This window comes from Pararge aegeria, chromosome 6 (genome assembly GCF_905163445.1).
Source record: "Pararge aegeria chromosome 6, ilParAegt1.1, whole genome shotgun sequence".
In the NCBI taxonomy this organism is placed as follows: Eukaryota; Metazoa; Arthropoda; class Insecta; order Lepidoptera; family Nymphalidae; genus Pararge; species Pararge aegeria.
In genome coordinates, this window is record NC_053185.1 from 4,960,400 (window position 1) to 4,982,548 (window position 22,149).

General features: G+C 35.1%; 1 protein-coding gene across 1 annotated transcript in view; it reads left to right on the top strand.

The window, feature by feature from the left end:
- The window catches only part of LOC120624645 (mitogen-activated protein kinase ERK-A), a 67,314-nt gene that overhangs the window by 30,283 nt on the left and 14,882 nt on the right, over positions 1 to 22,149 (top strand). Inside the window, exons 2-5 of the mRNA XM_039891302.1 lie at positions 11,541 to 11,667; positions 12,368 to 12,478; positions 14,784 to 14,918; positions 21,960 to 22,076. Coding sequence (XP_039747236.1) covers positions 11,541 to 11,667; positions 12,368 to 12,478; positions 14,784 to 14,918; positions 21,960 to 22,076 — 490 coding nt within the window. The remainder of the gene's footprint in view (positions 1 to 11,540; positions 11,668 to 12,367; positions 12,479 to 14,783; positions 14,919 to 21,959; positions 22,077 to 22,149) is intronic.

Consider the following 22,149-nt stretch of genomic DNA (forward strand, 5'->3'; position numbering starts at 1 on the left):
AGTTGCCATTATTGCAATTTAAAGAATGACAACCTCATCCCATATGAAACAGACGCGGCATATATCAATCTGTTTAACCCTGATCACATTTTTTTATACTCAAGTCATCCCTCCGAACAGCGTGGGGGGGGGGGGGGGGGGGGGGGTCAAAGCTCTAATTCCTTTTTCCCGTGAGTGCGGTCTGTGCCCAACTCTGGAACATTTATCACATGTAGTCCCTCATTCTTTTAGCTATTATTTTTTTATAGCAAACATTGTCATACCAAGCCGATGACAGATCAACACGGCTAGCACAGGTAGACAAAAATTATATCCCCCGATCATATACTCTGACAAGGGATACAATTAACATGTCCATCTGCCGAACCGTGGCAGCAGGGAGAACGAGTAGGTAGTCCCCGTCTAGATTACTAGATTTACTGTTATCATCATCATTCGCGCTGGGCAGATGGATTGGTGATTGAAGTAGGTGATATTAGATGTATTGAGGATAAGTTGCGCGCTGGGCAGATGGATTGGTGATGGAAGTAGGTGATATTACAATTCCTTTGTCGCCTCGTACGACACCCGCGGGAAGAGCAAACAATGCTGCTTGGTGGCAGAAGTAACCATTGCGTTAGTAATTTCACCGGACGTGCTCTGTCACAAAAAGCTACTACTACTAAAACTCATAAGAGTGGATAACGTTAATCCTTCTTAACCTTTACTCCTTCTAAACCTCTTATTTAGTGCGGTCTGTGCTTAGCTGTGGAAGGCTTGAAACATTGTTCAATCAGTTTTCAGATCCTGTTCTTCATGCTTAAAGGTGGAGACGGCTACAATTTATCAATTTAGTTTTAAGTTGACGAATTAATATTTTACATGTAATGTATGTAACTCATCACAAGGGTCATCTATGTGCCTACTTGAATAAAGCAATAATCTTTGACTTGACTATCTTACCGGACGTAACAAATCACGGGCATCAGCCAGTAGGAAAGCATTTGTTGTCTTTAGACGTAGAACGACCTTTACAGCCTTTATACCCCATGCTGCGAACGCGCCCGGTAAATTCTAATATTGCTGCTCAGACAGCGTGTAACAAGTTTTATGGGCATTAGGTGAATAATGTTACAAAGACTGCTAGTTTGGCCGGCTGAAAAATAAATACTCTACACGCGTGATAGATTTTGTCTTTTGATTCAGGTTCATGTATTCGTTGTATCTAAAACTCACTTTATATGTTAGTATTATTTCGGTTTAAAAAATACCACTTATAGTAAGTTTTTCTAGGATAAAAAGAATCCTTTTTCACGGCTGTAGGCAAGCTATATTAGGCAAGCTATACTGCAAGCTATATCTATGCCAATTTTTGCTAAGACCGGTTCAGCTATGAAGTAAAGCCATGCATAAGTAACAAAGGCTAGATATTTGTAAATCCCCCGAGAATATTACTAATAACCATATATATATATATATATATATATATTAGGGTGGCGCAAAAAAAACGACTATGAAAAAATGTTAGTTTTTGATGTTTTAAGAGCCCCCTCCAAAGGACAGCTCAAAAAAAAATTTTTAAGAGGTCACTCCAAATTTTTTTAAATTTCGAAAATCGTCGAAAATCGATTTTTTTTTTTTTTAATTTTTTTTCTCGTTACGGTATAATTTTATAGACCAAAAAAAAATAAGTTTCTGAAAGTTTCAGTTAAAAATTTTAATTTTGAAAGTTTCAGAAACTTTTTTTAATTTATTAGTAAATGACTTTAGATTTTTTCGAGTGACCTTTTAATATTAAAATTAAAATTCCGGCCATTTTTTTTTCTTTATTTAGTACAATAATCTATAAAAATACACCACGAGATGAACTAAAAAATCAAGGATAACAAAAAAACACAATTTTTTTCTAATTTTATCATTTTATTAAATCAACTACAACATTTTAACAGTATTTTAATGAACTTTGTTATTAATTCTGAAACTAAATTTTAAATTATAACCGATTTTAACTTTATTTAGATCGATATCATATATTATTTATATATATATAAATAATTACAAAATATATATATATATATATATATCAAAAAATGTTAAATTGCAGTACAGATTAGTGAATTATCTATTTTCCATTATCATAAAATTATTAATTTTCATTGATGTACGATGGACATGCTTCCATGTTGTTCTTAAAGAGTTTGTAAAGATATCCTTATTCTTTGCAGCTCCCTGAGACTTGTTTGTTGGATGAATTAAGCTGAAGAACTTGTTGCTTTAAGTTTGAACATGATAATCTCTGGAACCTTTATTGTCCGCCAATCTGCACTGGGCCCAGCGTGGTGGATTACTGCCTAAACCCTTCTCATTGTAAGAGGTGACCCGTGCCCTGTAGTAGACCGGTGATTGATTGTTATGATGAATCTCTGGTAATTCCTGTAAAATTAAAGAGTCCATTTGATAGACTTATTCTTGAGGACATTACAACCCGCTGCGTCCTTAGTAGCGAAACAAAAGAAGTAAAAGCTTAAGCAGGCGATGTAATGTTGGTATGTATTTGTGATTAGTGGAAGAAAGTTCGGACGGGAAAAAATACTGAGAACAACTTTTACGCGGACAAAGTCACGGGAAATCGCTAGTCCACTTTTATTTAAATTTGAAAGGTATGTATGTCCCATAAGTACGTACGGAATAATACAAGAAGCAGGCGAATCCGCGGGCAGAGTTAGTACAATAAAAATATAACTAAATACACGCGTTTAAACAATATTAATAACGTTTTATGACGACGACGCTCGTAATTTTATGACTTCTGTTAAACGCAAATTATATCACGTTACAGTTATAAATCAGTATATAAACTTTTTACGAGCTTCTCAGTGAGTTTTCAGCCAGACCTCGCTGTTTGTCCGCAAAACGAGCCACTAAAAGCAGTCTAAGGATTTAGAAACTCGTAATAGTGTTTGTATGTTGTTTAGTTTTATATGGCGGTCGTAACTTCCCATTAGTGCTCGTCTGTTAAGTGTACCTACGCGTTATCCCTTATTGTCTTCCTTTGGGTGAACATGCTCTTGGTGTTTCTATCCCGATCCCAATGAGAAGCGGAGCTAGTAAACCCATGAGTTTCACATGGTTTGGTTTTTATCATGTTATACCCAAATACGACAGATGTGTTTCTATTTTCGCTTTAAGGGTTATAAGTACCCTATAGTTAAGATCTAATGCTTCTTCGATGTATCACTGATGGACTCATTTTGTTTTTATTGATTGGTTGCGTAGTTAGAGTGTAAAGGAAGGATAAGAAACATACACACTTTCACATCTATAATATTAGTATAGTGGCGGAAAAATATCATAGTATTTACTGAAAGAAATTAAATATAGCCCTAACAACACCTGCAAAAGTAAAATCATGTGACTTCTGTCACTTTATTAGGTACGCGTCGCATAGCGTAGGTACTATGCACGTGTCGGTCTTTTATCTTCAATAGGGTTGTCATAATAAACACCGATAATGTTTTGTATTAGTTTGTTTGGAAAAATAAATATGCTTCTTTTGATTTAATAATATTACAGGGTGATTCCTTATGAAATACCCCCTTCAACAGTATTTCGTAATTTCGTTACAAGTTGTATATCATTTATCATCTCATAGGACTTAACTTATTTAGTTCATGAATAATAATAGGAATTTTATTAAAATCCTTGCTTAGTTATGCCTCTCGTGATGGAAATAGTCCCTTCAATTTTCTGTAATCAGTGGTTCTTGTGGATTCTGTTTTTCCTCTTGAAGAAAATTGGGATCTATGTATAAGTAAATGTCTCTAAAAATAATCAAAAAATATCGTAGAAGCCGTTGGATACTAATTAAATTTTGACATTTAAAAAATCCCCCCCACAAAATCATTCCCTTCCCCCCTCCTTTGTAAAAGCGAATGATTTTTTGATTTTACATTTTTCTACTAGTCCAAGCCCTTTCATTTGATACCCATGAAGAATAAGTTGTGAAAATTTTGTACCGCCTTTATAACGCACGTAACTTCGAAAGGTTAAGAGTTGCACGCATAAAATCGAACTCGGTTCCCTCGCGAGGGAGCCGAATACTTACCCACTAGGCTATCATTGCTTCCGATTTTAATAATGATGATCATCAAATATGACTACTGTGAATACAGGTGATTGTGCAAAATGCTGAGTGCAAGAGAAATTTTGCGATGATCGGATAGATAGCTTCAAAGTGTAATACTAGTGACTGAAATTGTTAGTGTCGTCATCTTGGCCCTGTTCCAGCTTTACTAGAATACTTGTTAACTCACTTTTCCGAATCTGGTTTGATATCGGATTTTAAATTGGAACTCTTTGATGCCTCCATCTACAGATAGGTGTGCATTTTTCGTTCTACGCCATCTCTACGCTCTATACCTATTCATAGTTCGTTTTATATTGTACCTTACCGAGCTTGCTTATTTTATGCGATTGATTCTAAGGCCTTCTTTTCAACCTGCCGTTTTTATTTTTTAAAACAAAAACAGCCCAATTTACATGGTGGGTTTTTTTTCGTCATACAACAACCCTTCAGATTATCTGTCAACAAATCATGGAGATAAAATATTTGAAGCACAATTAATTGATTGTTTGCTTTATAAGAAGCAATCTAGCATTTAGCAGCGCGGTGCGTCGGCAGTCTTAATCTATTGCGGACGCATTTCATACAGTAAAAAAAATATTCTAAGAGGTAATCATTTGATCAGCTGCTTCCAAATTCCTAAATCCAGATTTTTTTTTTTTAATTTTTTATGGTTTGTGTAGTACACTTATATTATTTCGAATATTGCTAAGTTACGAGGTTCGCGGTTTACCGCAATGCCGGTTTTTGAATATATCCTTTCGGTGGTTACTTATATTCCCAAGCCTGACATCCGGTAGATATTCCTTTGAGAATTTCTACATTCAAGTTCAGTTCAACGTACGCCTAACGCGGCTTCTTAGGCTTTTTCAAATTTATGCACATAGTGGACTATGCACGTAGACGGCAAAAGGTTTATTTATTCAAAATTGAAAAATATAAATAATTTAACATTCAAATATTCATCATTTCAGGGACATATTTCATAAACCTACTTTTTTGTGATTCCATTATTGATAGGTGATGATGATAACTACACCATATTTGTTGTTACAAAAGCTACGAGGTATCGAGACGCGCCCTTAATAGGGAAAACAAGCGTGCAACAGGATCATTAATTTATGTTCCACGTTCTCGTTCTATTTCCATAGGAAAAGGCGAAAGAGCCGGAATAAAATGGTAAGAAGAATCCCAACATAGCCGAGGATTTTTTTTTAATCAGCATCTTATTTATTTATCCTCTTTATTTGCTCACAAAAAAACAGAAGAAGAATAAAAAAACACAGAAAGAAACAGTATACAAAAGGCGGATATTACAGAGTGTATTAAAAATTTATTAGCCTGGAGTTAGTGCAATTCATCGTTCAATAATTTGTCCCTATTAAAATCGCGGGAAGTTTTATTCTACTTTAGGAAGCCGTATATTATATCTGGAATTTATGAAAATTCTGTTAGTTGGTTAAGAAACCGATTCCGGGTATGGGTTTTATATTACCACCATCTTGGACTGCATCACCACCTGGTGAGATTAATTGCAATATCACAAGAGCAAATTTTTAGTAAAATAAATAAAATCCATACCTTGTTAAGCTAAAGAATTCTTAGAAAACGTTTATGTAGGTGTCAGTGTTTTCTTATCTATGAAGTCTCAATCCAAGTTTTCGCTAGTTTCTACAATAGATTTTGGTAGTGACTAGTTTAACATAATGGAGTTATATATATAACCTTTTATATCGCATATTTATGTATAGCAGTCCCAATATAAATAACTACGACTATATGTTATTGGTATAATTAGCTTAAAATCTAGTTGACAGAGATTAATCATTTAATTACAGCAATATTACCTGCTTTAGTAGATCTTATTATTACTATAGGACTGCAATAGAAGTAATTCTGGATTATAGGTATATATGTATTTACCAAAAAAAAATATTATTTAGCATTTCGATTTTTTCCTCGTTTGTTGGAGCTTATTCGGGAGCTATGGTGACGCTATCGACCGTAACAATACGAAGATTTTCCTCCGAGCTCGGAGACCGAGGTCCAAACGTTCGTCTTTTGAAGTTGTATATTAATTTATGAAAACTTCGCGATGCAAGATCTTGTGGTGCCATCTAGTTAGCTTATGTGAAGACCGCTACAAACAGAAACTCCTAGACGTATTTATTTTACAATAACTATTTGTATTTTATTTATAAGCACGGGATTAGATGTATGATTGTAAAGATTGCTTGCAGCAATAAGGCCGCCTTTGCATGTCTATATTGTTTACTGTTTCATTAATGTTTCTTTTCCTATATGTATGTTTACGTGCAATTAAGTGTTTCTTCTTCTTTCTTCTTTATTGCAAAACTTGTGGTTATCGAAATTTAACGTGGGTACTTTCGCTTATATAGGGTGGATGAACTTTTCTTTGCTGAAATTTACAAAAATAAAAATTTAATTTTAGGTGAAGATTTTACTTAAAAAACGCTAGATAATATGTTTCTCTATATAGATACGGGCCCACCACACTCTTCACTATAATTTATTAGTTTTCTTAAGCATTGCCCAGCGGAAGCTAATTTTACGGTAAAAGCAGGGACACATATTTGACTTAAAATTAAAAATAAGAATCTTATAATATTTGGGAATATTTCAATATATTATAAAACACGAAAGTTTGTTTTATATCATACTTGCGTTAAAATTAGGCCGGCCCTGGAGATTTTTTTGAGCAAGCGATCAAATCCAACCGAAATTTGTATGAGAGGCTATTTTTTTCTCCTAGGTGACCTATTTTCATTTGATAAAATAATACATTATCTGTTTGTTGTCAGTGTGACTACGGCGTTTATTGATCTAATCTATTAAATTGCCAAAAAAATTAATAAAATCATTAATATTTTAGGTTTTATTGAAAAAAAAACTGCTAGGGACGGGACAACATTTGGCAAGGTAAAGTTGATCCACCCATAAGAAAGATATGGTTTTAGCCCGTAGTCTACCACGCTGGCCAAGTGTGGATTGATCGACTTCACGAGCCGTGGAGAACATTATGGAGAACTCTGAGGCATAAAGATTTACTCACGAATTTTTAAGTCGAAATCATCACGAAAGGAAAGCAGAAACCTTAGCCACTAGGCTATCACCGCTTATCGAAATTTTATCTTTCTATGATAATGGTATCCGGATTTATAACAATAAAACAACATTTTATAACACAAATGCAATCCACTTACATTCTGCAGAATTCGCGAGCAAATGGTGAGATTTAATAAATTTACAAACAATATAATTATGTCATTCTAAAATATAATTCAGCTAAGAGGGCTTTAACTCGATCTGATTAAATTAACAACCCTTCTTGAGGGATTTCAGATAAATTGAATGTCTTTCAAATATTCCCTTGTGTCAAAACAAGTGTTCAAAGTAAATAGGATTCTGAGATTTTGCCAAGATATTTAGCAAATTACATTAAGGCCGTATTTTACCCATCTCGTAAATTCTTTATTAGTCACTAACGACTTGTTTACCTCGAATCAGGTAAGATAGAAATGGTTTCTTTTCAGTGTCGTTAGTTATTTATGGACATATTTGTATTTGTCAAAAAGAGATCAAATATGGGATATATCTATTTTATATGTCCCTATTCGTTTAGATTAAAAGAGGTTTTTGCAAAATCAGTAATAATTTAAATTTGGGAATTACTAAAGGAGTAGTCAAACTGAAAATTAAGTGGTGACAACCTGATTGAAAATTAATATAGTAGTAGCAGGAGAGCTTTTAGTGACAGAGATCGTCAGGGAAAATACTACCGCCATGCTTATTTCTGCCGACGACTGCTTGCATTGTCGTCGACAGCAGAGTTGATCAACACCTCAGGTGATTGTCATAGGGCGGTACTTTGAAGGACTCGCACGCCCTGCGAAGTCTTTCTTGGTTAAGGGCGATGGTTTTCCAATTACCATCCATAATAAAAGAATTTCTGAATACCTTCTGTCTGCTAAGACAGTCTAGTTGCATTCGAGACGTTATGATTTAACATTTAACTAAAAGAAGCACTTAATATTCTATGAAATATGAATACCCGCTTTTATGATTGGCGTAATCCAAATACCTCAATTTCATAACATAATAACTGTGTACAACCACTTCCAATATAATTAAAAGTTATTTTCGAACTTCATACATTTTGAAAATAAAGTACCTACAGCAAAAGGCTAAGTGATGTTTTAAAAGTATAAGAAGAGTCCTCTAAGTCCCGTTTAAAGTGGCCTCTCTTTCATGAAATCAACTTTATGAAAAAATGGGTGATTTGTTTCAAGATGCCCATCTTATCGCCGTCTTACGCAGATGACAATTTGACGACAGATTGTTGACTCTATTTTAGTACCAGTCGGACTTCCATGTTTCCTCTTTTTATCTAATCAGCTCAATTGGATTATTTCAAAGAAAGGCTTTAAATTTTTAAACTTTAAACCTTTCAGGTATTCTTAATTACGACAAAGTTCCGCCATTGCTTTAGCCCCCATTTTTACATAGTATAACACAAAATCACTCCCGCTGCTTGAAGGCTTCGATCTTTTAAACTACTTAACGGATTTTAAAGCAGTTTTCAACAATATATAGAGTAATGCAAGCGGAAGGGTTGTGTATAGTAAACATGCCGTAGTTCTGTCTAAGCGCTCAGGCCGACATTGTCAGACTAGCAGGTTCAAATCCTGTCGGTTCCGTATTTTTAATATGCATTTAAAAAAATTGTAATGTGGAGTCGTTACAAACATATTTTTGTGTTTCTCACATTGCAAACGCTGGCTAAACCTTACAAGATAGATTAATTATTTATTAATGTACTACGGAGTTGTATTATTAATCACTCAACTCTACCCACATTAGTATCTACGCTATCTAGTAGAGAACTCTTAAGCGTGAAAATTCCACGCTTAAGAGTTATTTCCATGTTTTCGTTCACCGCTGAAGCAAGTGATATTTTAATTACTCAAAACGTATGTGCGACTTAGAATAGTTAGGGGTGCATGCTGGGATTCGAACTCTGCCTCCGAAAGTAAAAGCCGAAGTCCTAACCACTGGGCTATCATCGCTTCACAGTAGAACATTATGGAGATCTCTTATACATGCAGTTTTCCTTACGATGTTTACCTTAAAATAAAACGTACATAACACCGAAAAGCCCGAGAGGCATAGAGGGGTCGAACTTGGTCCCCAGAAATGGAGACCGAAATCTAAACCACTAGGTTATAATAAAAAAAACAGTAATAAAAGGTTACGAGTATCTCGTCTATTGATATAGTATGACGTAGGCACGAGTATATGTACACAAAAACATGTTGTGTAGAATAAAATCCCTACAATTTTGCATCTCATACGTTTATTTTTATTTATAATGAGCTAACAAATTATTGTTGGAAAATGTTATTTCTAAACGTATGAGTACGTTTATAAACCTACTTAAGACTAATAGAGCTGTCTTTTGAATTGTAGCGTACATTTAAAATGCATTTTTCTCTTTGAAAAGAAAAACACAAAGCAAATTGTTCGCAATCGAAGCCTCCTTCCTTTTGGTTGGGATCGGGGGGGACCAGTATATCTACCGAACCGAAATGAAAAACCGGCATACCCTATCTCCTTGGCTTTACTAGACACGGGAAACCGTTGTTTACTTCCCGGTCGAAGCTGATAAATCCGAGGAAAATCGAATTATTCTAATTTCTTACACAATGAATGACAGCCGAATGGCGTAGTGGGCAGCGATCTTGCTTTCTGAGTCCAAGGCCGTCGGTTCGGGTTCGATTCCCACAGATCGGGAAAATGTTTGTGTGATGAACATTAATGTTATGCAGTGGCTGGGTGTTTATCTGTGTATTTTAAGGATTTATGTATATTATATTCATAAAAATATTCATCAGCTATCTTAGCATCCATATCACAAGCTATGCTTACTTTGGGGCTAGATGGTCGATGGCGATGCCTGTATTATCGTAGTATATTTATTTATTTAAAAAAAAAAATTGGGACGCTAATTTTTTGAGTTGAAAATATTGGGCATTTAATTTTCATCTATCCACTTTTTACGCAATAAGCTGTTATTATGGTTATTTGGATGGTTCATAAAAGCGAAATAGTTTTAATTGAATGTAGTTTTACTGGAACTTGTACCTATTTTTGGGTTGTGTGTGTGTGTGCCTGTATTGATAATTTGGCACGAAACATATTTTGTGACATAGATCCCTCTTCATAATCTTTTTTAATTTTTAATTGATCATGTCATCTCCAACCGCACAGGCATAATGTTTCTTTGTATTTGAAAGTTAAGGTACTAGAAAAAAAAATCACATTAAAAATCGGGTTCTAGCGAGTTAGCACTAAGTTCGTTTGATAACTTGATATTGCAAACGTCTACTGTTTAGTCTTGACTTGAGTGCTTTTTCCTTAAACATCAACTTTATACAATACTATTTCCCGACGGTATATAAGTTTCTTCGGTTAGGATGCGGATGTTCCCTCGGTCGCCTAGTTTTAAGTTGATCCGTCAACTATCTTTAGTACCTACCTAATTGAAACTCAAGCTGAAGTATTTGATGATATCGCTTTAGTTCTCAGGTTCTTATGTTAAGACAACCACGGAGGATGAAGTAACTAAATGCCTATTTGTCTTATGCTGAAAAGAACGTTATCACCATTTATGGGTATTGGAGGAATAGTTGACGTATGTTATAACTGTGTTGGGTATTTAGATCTTTTTTTGCTATTTATGCCCAATTTGCATTTTACGACAATTTATTAGGTTATTAGTTAAGTTTAAATGTGACACTTAAATATATTTGTTATCATAATATGATCATGTTTTACAACAGTACAACTTTTGTAATTAGGATTGAGGTACCTATTACCTACCCTGTTGAAATACATTTTCTGTTGGTACGCTCGGTTATCGGGCCTACCGCTGAAAGTATTTCGACAAAAAAACTTACAGAACAACTCGTTTGTGTTAACAAGATTCTTGTCCGTTTGCCTGTCGCAACTTTCTTTTGTTCCCTTTTTTATTACTTGTTTTTGAGCTCTGTTATAACATTTTTTTAGAAAACAGCTCATTATTTCGGTATTCTATATATTCTATAGTTTATTTAGTTTTTTTTTACCGATTTCACTACTAAATATCCATCATAGTAGTAGGTACTTCGAACAATGGAACTATCAAATATTAAGGTATTACTTACCTATGTATAATTTCGTTGTTGTTACATGAAAGGTCAAAGTGACTAGGATGGAGATGGCTTTCTGACTATCAGACCTTTGGGCAGGACGGAGGTTATGAAGGGTTTGCCAACAGCTATTCCCGGCAACAAAATATTAAAATATAAGTAATACATATATTTTAATATTTTGTTTTGATGGTTATCGATAAATATTAATCATTCGTTTTGTTGCACAGGTCCGCTGTCGACAGTATAAAGTTAGCAAAAGTCGCCATAAAGAAAATATCCCCGTTTGAACACCAAACATACTGCCAGAGGACACTAAGAGAAATCAAAATTCTCACCCGATTTAAACATGAAAACGTAAGTCAATTTGTTTTAGATCTGAAGGTTATTTAACATCAATTGTGGAATTTAGAAATTCTTACAAAACACCTATGTCTAGCAGTCGACGTCTATACCAGCCAGAGGGTGACTTTTTCCAGTGTTATTAGCATTCTATTTCCCGATATCCCCACGTGCTGGGGCCTGAGCCTGAGGGGCACCCGCATTACGTCACGTTGTTAATATGCCGACGAATGAACCAAACAAAAGTATCCAGAAGTAACCAAAAAAAACTGGAGAAATCGGTGTACAAGTTTAAAAACTATTCTACGCCTAATACTGTACGACGACGACGACGAACTGTTTAGTAGCTACTTGTGAATGCTAGCGAACTTTTGATGAGACCTTTTTGAGAATATCCTCTGTCGAAGTAAAAAGAACTGCACATAAATCAATAAATACTCGTACAATGAAAATGAATAAAAGAAAGGCATCAAAATAAAAAGCACCGTCGAATTAATTTAATTAGTTTTAAGAACTGCGCCAGTGTTCAAAGTAGGTAATTTCACTTTTTTGTTTCTCTAAGGTTTTTGTCGGTATAAAATGAATGTGGGTTACGCCATTCTGAGACATAAAACTAATGTTGTCACTATAAAATTACATTTAATAAAGTTTTAATGATTGACCCCAGCGAAGAATTTGTCCTGGTTGCCCAAAGTTTGTGTGTTTTTTGTTTCAGATTATCGATATTAGAGACATATTAAGAGCAGAGACCATTGACCAGATGAAGGATGTCTACATCGTACAATGTCTAATGGAGACGGATCTTTACAAATTATTGAAAACACAGGTAAATTTTACGTGATTTACTTAAAGCGGTTCGAATTCGAATACCAGCACGCACATCTAACTTTTCAAAGTTATGTGCGTTTTAAGTTATTAAAATATCACTAGCTTCAACGGTGAAGGAAACCATTGTGGGGAAACCTGCATGCCTGAGAGTTCTCGATAACGTTATCAAAGGTGTGTGGAGTCCATCAACCCGAACTGATAGAATAACAAATTACTGTCCAAAAATAAAATCGAAATTGTTTTCTATATATAAATGATTTAATAAGATAGAAAAAAAAATATTTTTCTCCAATAACATGACCGAAACAACTTAATTTCTCCCAGCCACCATAGAGTATAGAGATTGTTATACTCTGAAGCTTTTATGATAATAAATGCTTTCAATTCGTTTCTCATTTTTAGAGTTATTTGTTGCCTGCGTTCTTCGTCCGCGTTTAATACGTTTTTTTACAAATCCCATGGGACCCATTAGTTTTCCTGGGATAAAAAGTAGCCTATGTTATTATCCGTTCTTTCAACTAACTCTACTCTATGCTGAAAATCAAGTTGGTTGGATGCTGAGTTAGTGCTTCATGGAATGACAACTTCGCAGACGACAGACACAGAAAGACAGTTTCGCATTTACAATACTAGTTACGATTAATATTATTATATAGTAACACGTTTCTCAGTAAGCGGGCTTTAATATATATGTTACTGAAGTCTGCCTTTGTTCCTTACGCCTTCGGTATTTGTATTGACCCCAAAAGATCAAAGCCCGGTAAAATTTTGCCTCTGTATTCAAACATGCCGAAATCTTAATACAAATTCTTCAACGTAAACTCGACCTATCTGGAAACTGGAAAGCCACCTATACACCTACTTCTTGTTTAATGTATAGGTACGCTTGCAAGGAGACACGCTTCTTATATGTTTTGTTATGGCCTACTCAAGTTGATCTTCCCTTCTTCGTAATTGACGGCCGATTTGCGCAGTGGGCAGCGACCCCGCTTTCGGAGTCCAAGGCTGTGGGTTCGATTACCACAACTGGAAAATGTTTGTGTGAGGAACCAGAATGTTTTTCAGTGTATATTATAAGTATTTATGTAATAATTATGTTTATCCTCAGTTCCTTTGTCTGTGTCCGAAACTATAAATCAGATCTATGTGAAATCTAAATAGATAATACCCCTCTCGAACGAAAGCATGTTGCAACTCCGTCTATATATGACGGCGTTATGCCCGAACATAAAAACACGTACAAAACCAACCGAATTTTTGAATAAACTCGGTTATAAAAACAAATTTAGACCTGAAAACGAATTTTCAACTATGTGATAAAAACGATAAAAGGTATTTTTTGACAGATTGGCACCCCTTATGATGGGGACCCTCCCGGTGCTATTTGCGAAACAAAATCGTTTCGAACCTTGCCGAAATATTCTAAACATGCTGTTTTAATATCGAGTTCGGTTGGACAAGGTCTCGGACTAATATGGTGCTTTATTTATTTCAAAAATGTTTCTCCATTCAGAATCATAATACAAAAAATTAGTCACTGATAGTTGCCTGAAAAAAAAAAAACAAGTAACATTTTTAAAAGTCAAAAGTTGGTCATACGATCATAAATCTCGAATTTTCTAGACTTGATCGAATACAGCATGTATTCCATTAAGTCTAGAAAATTCGAGACAAACAATTGGAAACAATTGTCAAAATCGAGGGAACCCTTCACATATTATAGACTGAAAAACTCAAATCACCTATAGCGATTTGAGTTTTTCATTTGCATTTTAGAGTTCCAAACACGGCTGGTATGGCAGGTACAATGGGACAATGTTAATACTGCCTGACGTCTGTCACCCGAATGTATGTCATGAATCGTTGATGATCGAATGTCGTAAGACAGTTGATATTTTCACAGATGATGTATATATCTGTTGCCGCTATAATAACAAATACTAAAAACACAATAAAATAAATATTTAAGGTTGCTGCCAATACAACAGACAGGCTTTTTTCGCCGTTTTATATCTGTTGCTCTCGTTCTTCGTCTAACTATCTCCATGGCTCAACTCAAGTTGATTGGTAGCTTAATCAGGGCATTAAGCAAGTACATACAAACCAACACATTTATAATATTAATAGTAAGGATGTAAGGATGGCACGGAAACCTACGTGCGCGAATCCAACACGCAGTTGGCCGTTTTTTTAATCTCACGTTTTCGTATATTCTCATACATGTGTATAAGATTCAAAATTAGGCTAAGCGGAAAGGGAAATATTATTAAAAGGTAGGATGTTAACAAAATTTTTTGTTCCAGAAATTAAGTAACGACCACATCTGCTACTTCCTATACCAAATTCTGCGGGGGCTCAAATACATTCACTCGGCGAACGTGCTGCATCGGGACCTCAAACCCTCAAACTTATTGCTGAACACGACCTGTGATTTAAAGGTAATAAAAAAAATTAAAAAATAAATGAAATGTTTTGAAATCATGGATGGAACATGGATAGCAGTAGAGCTCAGTCACTGTTATACTTGTGGGTAGTTACACAACGAGAAGGCAGGCGGTTGCATCCGCGCCATGACTACTCAGTTTGGAATACAGCTATATCGAGACGACAGTATTTTATTTGGAAGCCCTTCTTAATAACAAAATAACAGTTGGCGACGAGTTACCTAACGCGTGATACCATGGATGGAGTGTCAGTTGGATTGTTAACAGTTTTTAACCACGAAACACAAGAATGGGAGTTGTATAAAGGGCGAATAGAACAATGGTTTCTGGCAAATGAAATCGACGATGACGTCGACAAGTCGGGAGCTAAGAACTCGTCCGTGCTTATTTCTGCCGCTAAGCAGCATTGTTGCAATGCTGTGTTCCGGTTTGGAGGTCGTGGGTGCCGGTGTAATTACAGGCACATAGGCTTAACACTTACGCCTCAGATTGGTGGACTCAGCGTGACACGTTGCAGGACGTGTTCCTTGCGTTCCCTACGAAGGATTGCTCTGTCAATAGGCGATTATTTTTTATGACAACCATTAGATGGGCCACTAGCTTGGTCCGTCAATTACTGCTATAAAAAAAAAACTCACTCTATATTATATGTGTATACTCTCATACATCAAGCATTATACGAACAGTGGTGTAGACAGTTTGGACAAAGCTTTTGCAAAATAATAAACAAGTAATAAATAAATATACTAAGACAGGACACACATCGCCATCTAGCCCCAACGTAAGCGTAGCTTGTGTTATGGGTACTAATATGACTAATGAATATTTTTATGAATAATATATGTACATAAATACTTAGAATACACATATAAACACCCCATCACACAAACATTTTCCAGTAGTGAAAATGGAACCTACGGCCTTGAACTCAGAAAGCAGGGTCGCTGCAAATTGCGCCAATCGGCCGTCAAAATAAGTTTTTATTACGATGGACAGTGCAATTATGTATTTAAGTTTTATGTGTAATAATTGACGTATCAAGCTGAGAGAAGTTAGGAGAGTATCTGGCAAACTAGCAAATAACAACCGTTATGAAACTCGTCATATACCTATATATATATTTTTTTCTAATACAAGTTAGCACTTAAATGCAATCAAAGGCAAGTGATGATGCAGTCTAATATGGGTTGGGTTAACCTGCTAAACGGTTTCTACGTGACATCGTATCGGAACGCTAAATCGCTCAGCGATACGTCTTTATCGATAGGGTGGTAAATAGCCATGGCCGAAGTCTTCCATCAGACCAGACGAGAAAATTCAGAAATTATAAATTCCCAAATTGCCCTTGCCCACCTTCGTCTGAAAACCACACTCACCGCTGCGCTAGTGAGGTCGTCAGAAACCGCAACTCAAGCCTTATTCTATCATTTTATTCATCATCAAGTTACCCCACTGGGATGAGTTCCATTAACCTCAATTTTGAGATGAGACATTACACTCGAGAAGACGTCGCGATCACTTAAGGTGTATTCTACACCTTATATTTTTACTATGTAGTGGTTATGCTTACTTCATCTATATTCTGTAGGTTTACAACCTACTCGCACATTTTGGAAAGCTTATACGTCTACACTTATAATAATTTGACGACCGATAGGCGCAGTGGGCAGCGACCGTGCTTTCCGAGTCAAGGCTGTGGGTTGGATTCCCCTAACTGGAAAATGTTTATGGTATGAACATGAATGTTTTTCAGTGTCTGGAGGTTTATTTGTATAAAATAAGTATTTATCTTTAATATTCATCACTTATCTTAGTACCCATAACTACGCTTACTTTGGGGCTAGATGGCGATGTGTGTATTGTCGTAGTATATTTTTTTTTTTAATTATCACAAACGATTTATATATTTGTACGACCAAATCCAGGGCGTATTTGTATGTACAGCAACAACGCTGAAATCGCACATTTCATTGTTCTTCTTAATCCTTCAGATCTTAACCAACTTGCAAAAATCAACGAACATATAGTTCGTTGATTTTGCCTGCTGTCTTACTTCTCTACCTTATCATCATCATCATCATCCACTACAGAGCACGGTTCTCCTCCCGCAATGAGAATGGGCTAAGGCAGTAGTCCACCACGCTGGCCCAGTGTGGATTGGTGGACTCAGCACACCTTTGAGAACATTATGAAGAACTCTCCGGCAAGCAGGTTTCCTCACGATGCTTTTCTTCACCGCTGAAGCAAGTGATATTTTAATTACTTGAAACGCACATAACTTAGAAATATTAGAGGTGCTAGCGCTAGTGAAGCGGTTATAGCGCATTGGGTAGGAGCTCTACTTCACTTTCGAGGGGCCGAGTTCGAATCCCAGCACGCACCTCTAACTACTCTGCTTACTGTACGGGAATCGCGGTGCGTCCCATACACTTGCCTGTCTTCGTATAGTAATTAAATGTTATAGCGATGTACAAGTTTGTTTGTTTGTTTGATTTACAATATAAATAATTAATTGTATGTGTATAGTGTATAAATAATTGAATTATAGTTCATATCCTAGTGACTAGCTTAGGTTAAACAAATAAATAATATATTACTTACAGTTTAGCAGGTTACAACACCTTTTTAAAACTTTACATCATATAAACTAAACATTTTCAACAACTTATTGAGCAACATAACAGATGATAATAACTAGTTTTACGTAGAACTTAGTACAGACGTACGTTTATTAATAAAATTATATGCATTTAATTGTTAAAGATATTAATCCTATATTTATAATTTAAACGAGGGTAGAACTGGGAACTATGCAACAGTTACGTACTAAGCATTCACTCAGTCGTCAAGGAAGTAGTGATGTGCGATGTACAAGCGTGTCTATAAAAGCGGTAATAGCCTTGTGATTAGGGCTTGGACACGTACTTCTAACGTCTCGGAGTTACGTGCGTTTTTAGTTTAAGCAATTAAAATAATACTTGCTTTAACGGTGCTGAGAAACATCGTGAGGAAGACTGCATGATTTTAAATTATAGTGTTTCATGTTTTCATGTCACTATTTTTTTTTTTTTTACTTAACATATTTACATTATCACAGTTATATATTGTATACATATTTTTGTCGTAATATTTTCTTATTAGTTTGATCATTTGATTTTATTATTATTATAACTTATTATTGATATTATAATAATTATTATTATTTTATTACATTTATTGTGTTATTTGTCATGTGTGGATGAGAACCCCTTACGGGTATTGTATAGATTTTATTTTATTTTAGGTTATTCTGGAAAATAATAAAAACCAGCCGAATACCTTCTATAATATTGGCAACCATAGGTCTGTGCTCGTCGAGTTGGTTTATCTGTTACTCGTATTTCCTGAAGTACACTCATTAATTTTGATAAATGAGGTGGAGTTGTGTCTTTTTAGAGCCCCGCGTATTACAGGTTATATCATTAAAAAATATTTCTGAAGGCTTCATCCGCGGCTATTTACCATCGTACCGTCTCGTACCGTATCGTACCGTATCGTACGATGCAGTGTAGAAAAATTATTAGCGGTTAAACTGCCATACCCCTTCCAGCACGGCTTGCATGGGCAGGAGATAATTATCTCCCCGGGGAAAGGATAAAAAATTTCCTTCTCCCACAGCTTTATCAACTCTCAGAGCATTGGCGCTCAAGTGGAAATAATATCCAAATAATATATGTGTAAACGGTTGTAAACTTCTCCTACTCTATGTTCCCGTGCTTTAGCAGGTGAACACGTTAATTATATCCCTTGTCAGGGGATATAATTTTTATAGGCTTTCAAAGGCTTTGACGTTACTCGCTTTCGCTAATGTTTTAATACGATTTTTTTTATTTTTTTGTTGCTTCTGTCCGGCTCAGCCATTGTCTCAATCAAAATTTGATATTTTATTTTGTGGAGGTGTATAATCCGAAAAATTAATTAAGAAAAACGAATCTTCGGAATTAACAAAATCAAAAGTTCTTCAACAAAATTATGATTAGGGATTACAAGAAATACACGATTAGTATATATTATGTAGATTAGAATAAAAGAGCAAAGATGCGGGCACAGTTAGTATCAGGTAAAAACATCTTCATTTTATTAAAACCAAAAATATTTTGTAAAATTAAAATTCAACAATATTATTGGAGCTTTTAATTAAAGGTTTCTTTTTAAATCTAAAGGTACGTACGTAGGTACGTACGTAAAATAAACAATTTTATCGTGGAGTTTTTATCGTGATAATTTAAACATTAATAAAATGTGAGAGAGTATAAACAGTTTTTGAACTTTCTAGCCAACCTTTAAATAAGTTTAGCGTAAGTAATACCTAATCATATGAGTTCTCGATAATAATTCCCCTTCAGCGAATGAACGTATACATTAGTGAATTAACTAGTTTCATTACGCACGTGTTAATAGATTGCTCGAATGCTTTATATAACAGTATTACTAACTAAATATTCATTAATTATAATTATGTCTACCTATAGCCTAGTTGTTAGGAATATGGCCTCTCATTCAGGGGAGCTATGTGCGTATTAAGCAATTAAGTATAACTTGATTTAACGGTGAAGTAAAGCACCGTGAGGAAACCTGAACGCCTGAAAGTGCTCCATAATTTTCATATTTGAGTGAAGTATACCAATCCTCACTTTGTGACCTCTTCTCATTCTTGGAGAAGACCCTGGCCCTGATAAATTCACAAGAAAGATACTCCTAATGATCAAAATTATGGTATACAAAATTATTTTTTCCCAGTATTTCAGATAAACAAAATATATTTATTTATTAGCTTTTCCAGGAAAACAAACAGTACCTAAATCTGTGTAATACACATAAGATTATGTCTTATTTTTTGTCAGGTAAACCAATGAAATTTAAACAACTAAACTACACAAAAAAGATAACATTCACCATTTAATTCTTAGGGATCACCTACTAAGCGTAAAACACATAAAAAAAAAAAAATGAACTTTAACGAGCTTATCATACTTATTTTGCTATAATTATTTTTCTAAAACTGCCAATATGACGTGAAAAATATCCGTCTCACTATATTGGTTGTAGAAAGTATTGCACACACGTTATAAATAGCTATTTGCCTTGTCTTCCATCTAGCTCACGCAAAGAGAGGTTAATGTCTAGCATTTAATATAGGTACTCTAATACGAGTTTTGTTTTGAGCACTATACACGAGTTTTGTTTCAGGCTTAAGGCTTAAAGTTTGAAATAACGTTAAAATAGTTATGCACTGTTTTTCAAACACTCGAAACTGCTCCGAGTGTAAGGCAGTTTGCTTTTAACTATTCGTTAGCTAAGCCACGTGTAATTTTAAGGGGGTTACTGTCTATGGGCTTCCTTAAAAACTCTGTTTTGCAAATTGCTTTGCCATTGGACAATAAACTTGCACACAGAGATGGACTTATCACAATGCATGGTATTACAAAAAAGCGAAATTAATTAATACGCGTTACAGTAAAAGTTAACGTTCAACTCTAATCTCACTAGTAGGGCTAACAAGCGCACCCCGCGTTATTTATGTCGACCATTTTACCTAGTAGTAGCCTACAATAATTTGTTATTGGAGGTACGAAAAATAAAACATAGGTAGTTATATTATTTATTCCCTACTCTGAATTACTCACCTAACATCATAACAAACATTATGATTGAATGTGTTATTTTGGGTCTGTAACTTAATTTCTTCTACGACCTACTGATTCGTGACATGAGGACTGACAGACTGCAGAAATACATTAATATATACGTCCTTTGAACGCTACGAGTAGATAATGGACTTATACATCTTTATAAGTAAGATCTAGAAATCGAGGTAAAGTCAACAAGAAAGGCTCTTTTTAAAATGTCTACATATGGGAAAACCCTATTATTTCTTACAAAGTAGTTTTCCGCGCTAAAGAAAATGCGGCTCCGTCCATTCATTAGCCGGGGACTTTGAGTATTAACGATGTGCTAACAAATAGCTTTTAGTGCCGGCTTGTAACAATAACAAGGCGCTAAATGCCTATCCCGCTTCTGATAGAGCTCATTCGTTTTAATAATGGATTTCTTCATTAAACAATCAAGTTAAGCTTATCTATTGATTTCTTACTTACATGTGTTGTAGTAGTTGTAGTTGTACGCTACTACGTCCGCGTACAACTTTTCGATAAGCGTATAAGCTTCGATTACAAACTTCTACTACTCGAACTTTACTTGCACTGCTCCTTAGGTCGTAGAGTGGCGATCAATTTGTTTTGATATGGCGATTGTTTTATTGATATCAAAAAAGATTTTTCATATCCGACTGGTAGTTCCAGAAAATAGTGCGGTCCAATCACTTAATTAACCCCCGGAGGGATTAAAATTAAAAAAAAAATTATGATGATTTATAGGTATGTATATTTTGATCATCTAATCAATATTTTTTCCCCTTAGGATGATAAGGGAATCTCATCGCGCGCCAAACTGATTAAGCATTCTTTTGAATTTTATATACAACTGTACATTTGCAACGTCATATTCCATTACGATGTCCAGCAGAAATGAATGGTTCTAAACCTGTGAAATTGTCTAGTAAATTGCATTCGGTCTTGCGTCTTATATCTAGATTTAAAGTCTGAAGAAGAAATGGAAAACCTATTATTTCTAACAGAGTGCTAGATTTGAAATCTGGAGCTAAATTTAAAAGTGGGACTCTGGAAGAAAAGGAAAACCCATTATTTCTAGCAGTGTGGTAGAGTGGAGCCGAGCCTAGATAATTTAAAAAAATAATATAGGTCCCCCATCATATAAGCCAAATCATATATTAACTTTTTGACGACCTACAGTACGATAACCACGTTGCCAATAAACGTTGCGAATGTTTTGTCTTCTTCTTTCGAAGGTCAGATTGATGACAGACAGAGAGAAAGCAATTGTATAACTTATCACCAGTTATACAACGTTTGTTAGTAAGGCCATTGGTACTTACATTATTGAAAGTAATCCAGTAAAGTATTTTTTTTTGTGTAGATTTGTGATTTCGGACTGGCGCGAGTGGCAGATCCTGAGCACGACCATACGGGCTTCCTGACGGAGTATGTCGCCACACGTTGGTATCGCGCACCAGAAATTATGCTCAACTCTAAGGTTAGTACTTTGAGGTATTTTTATAACACAACAATATTCTAGTGGTTAACCGAACCGGTCGGTGGGACCGAAT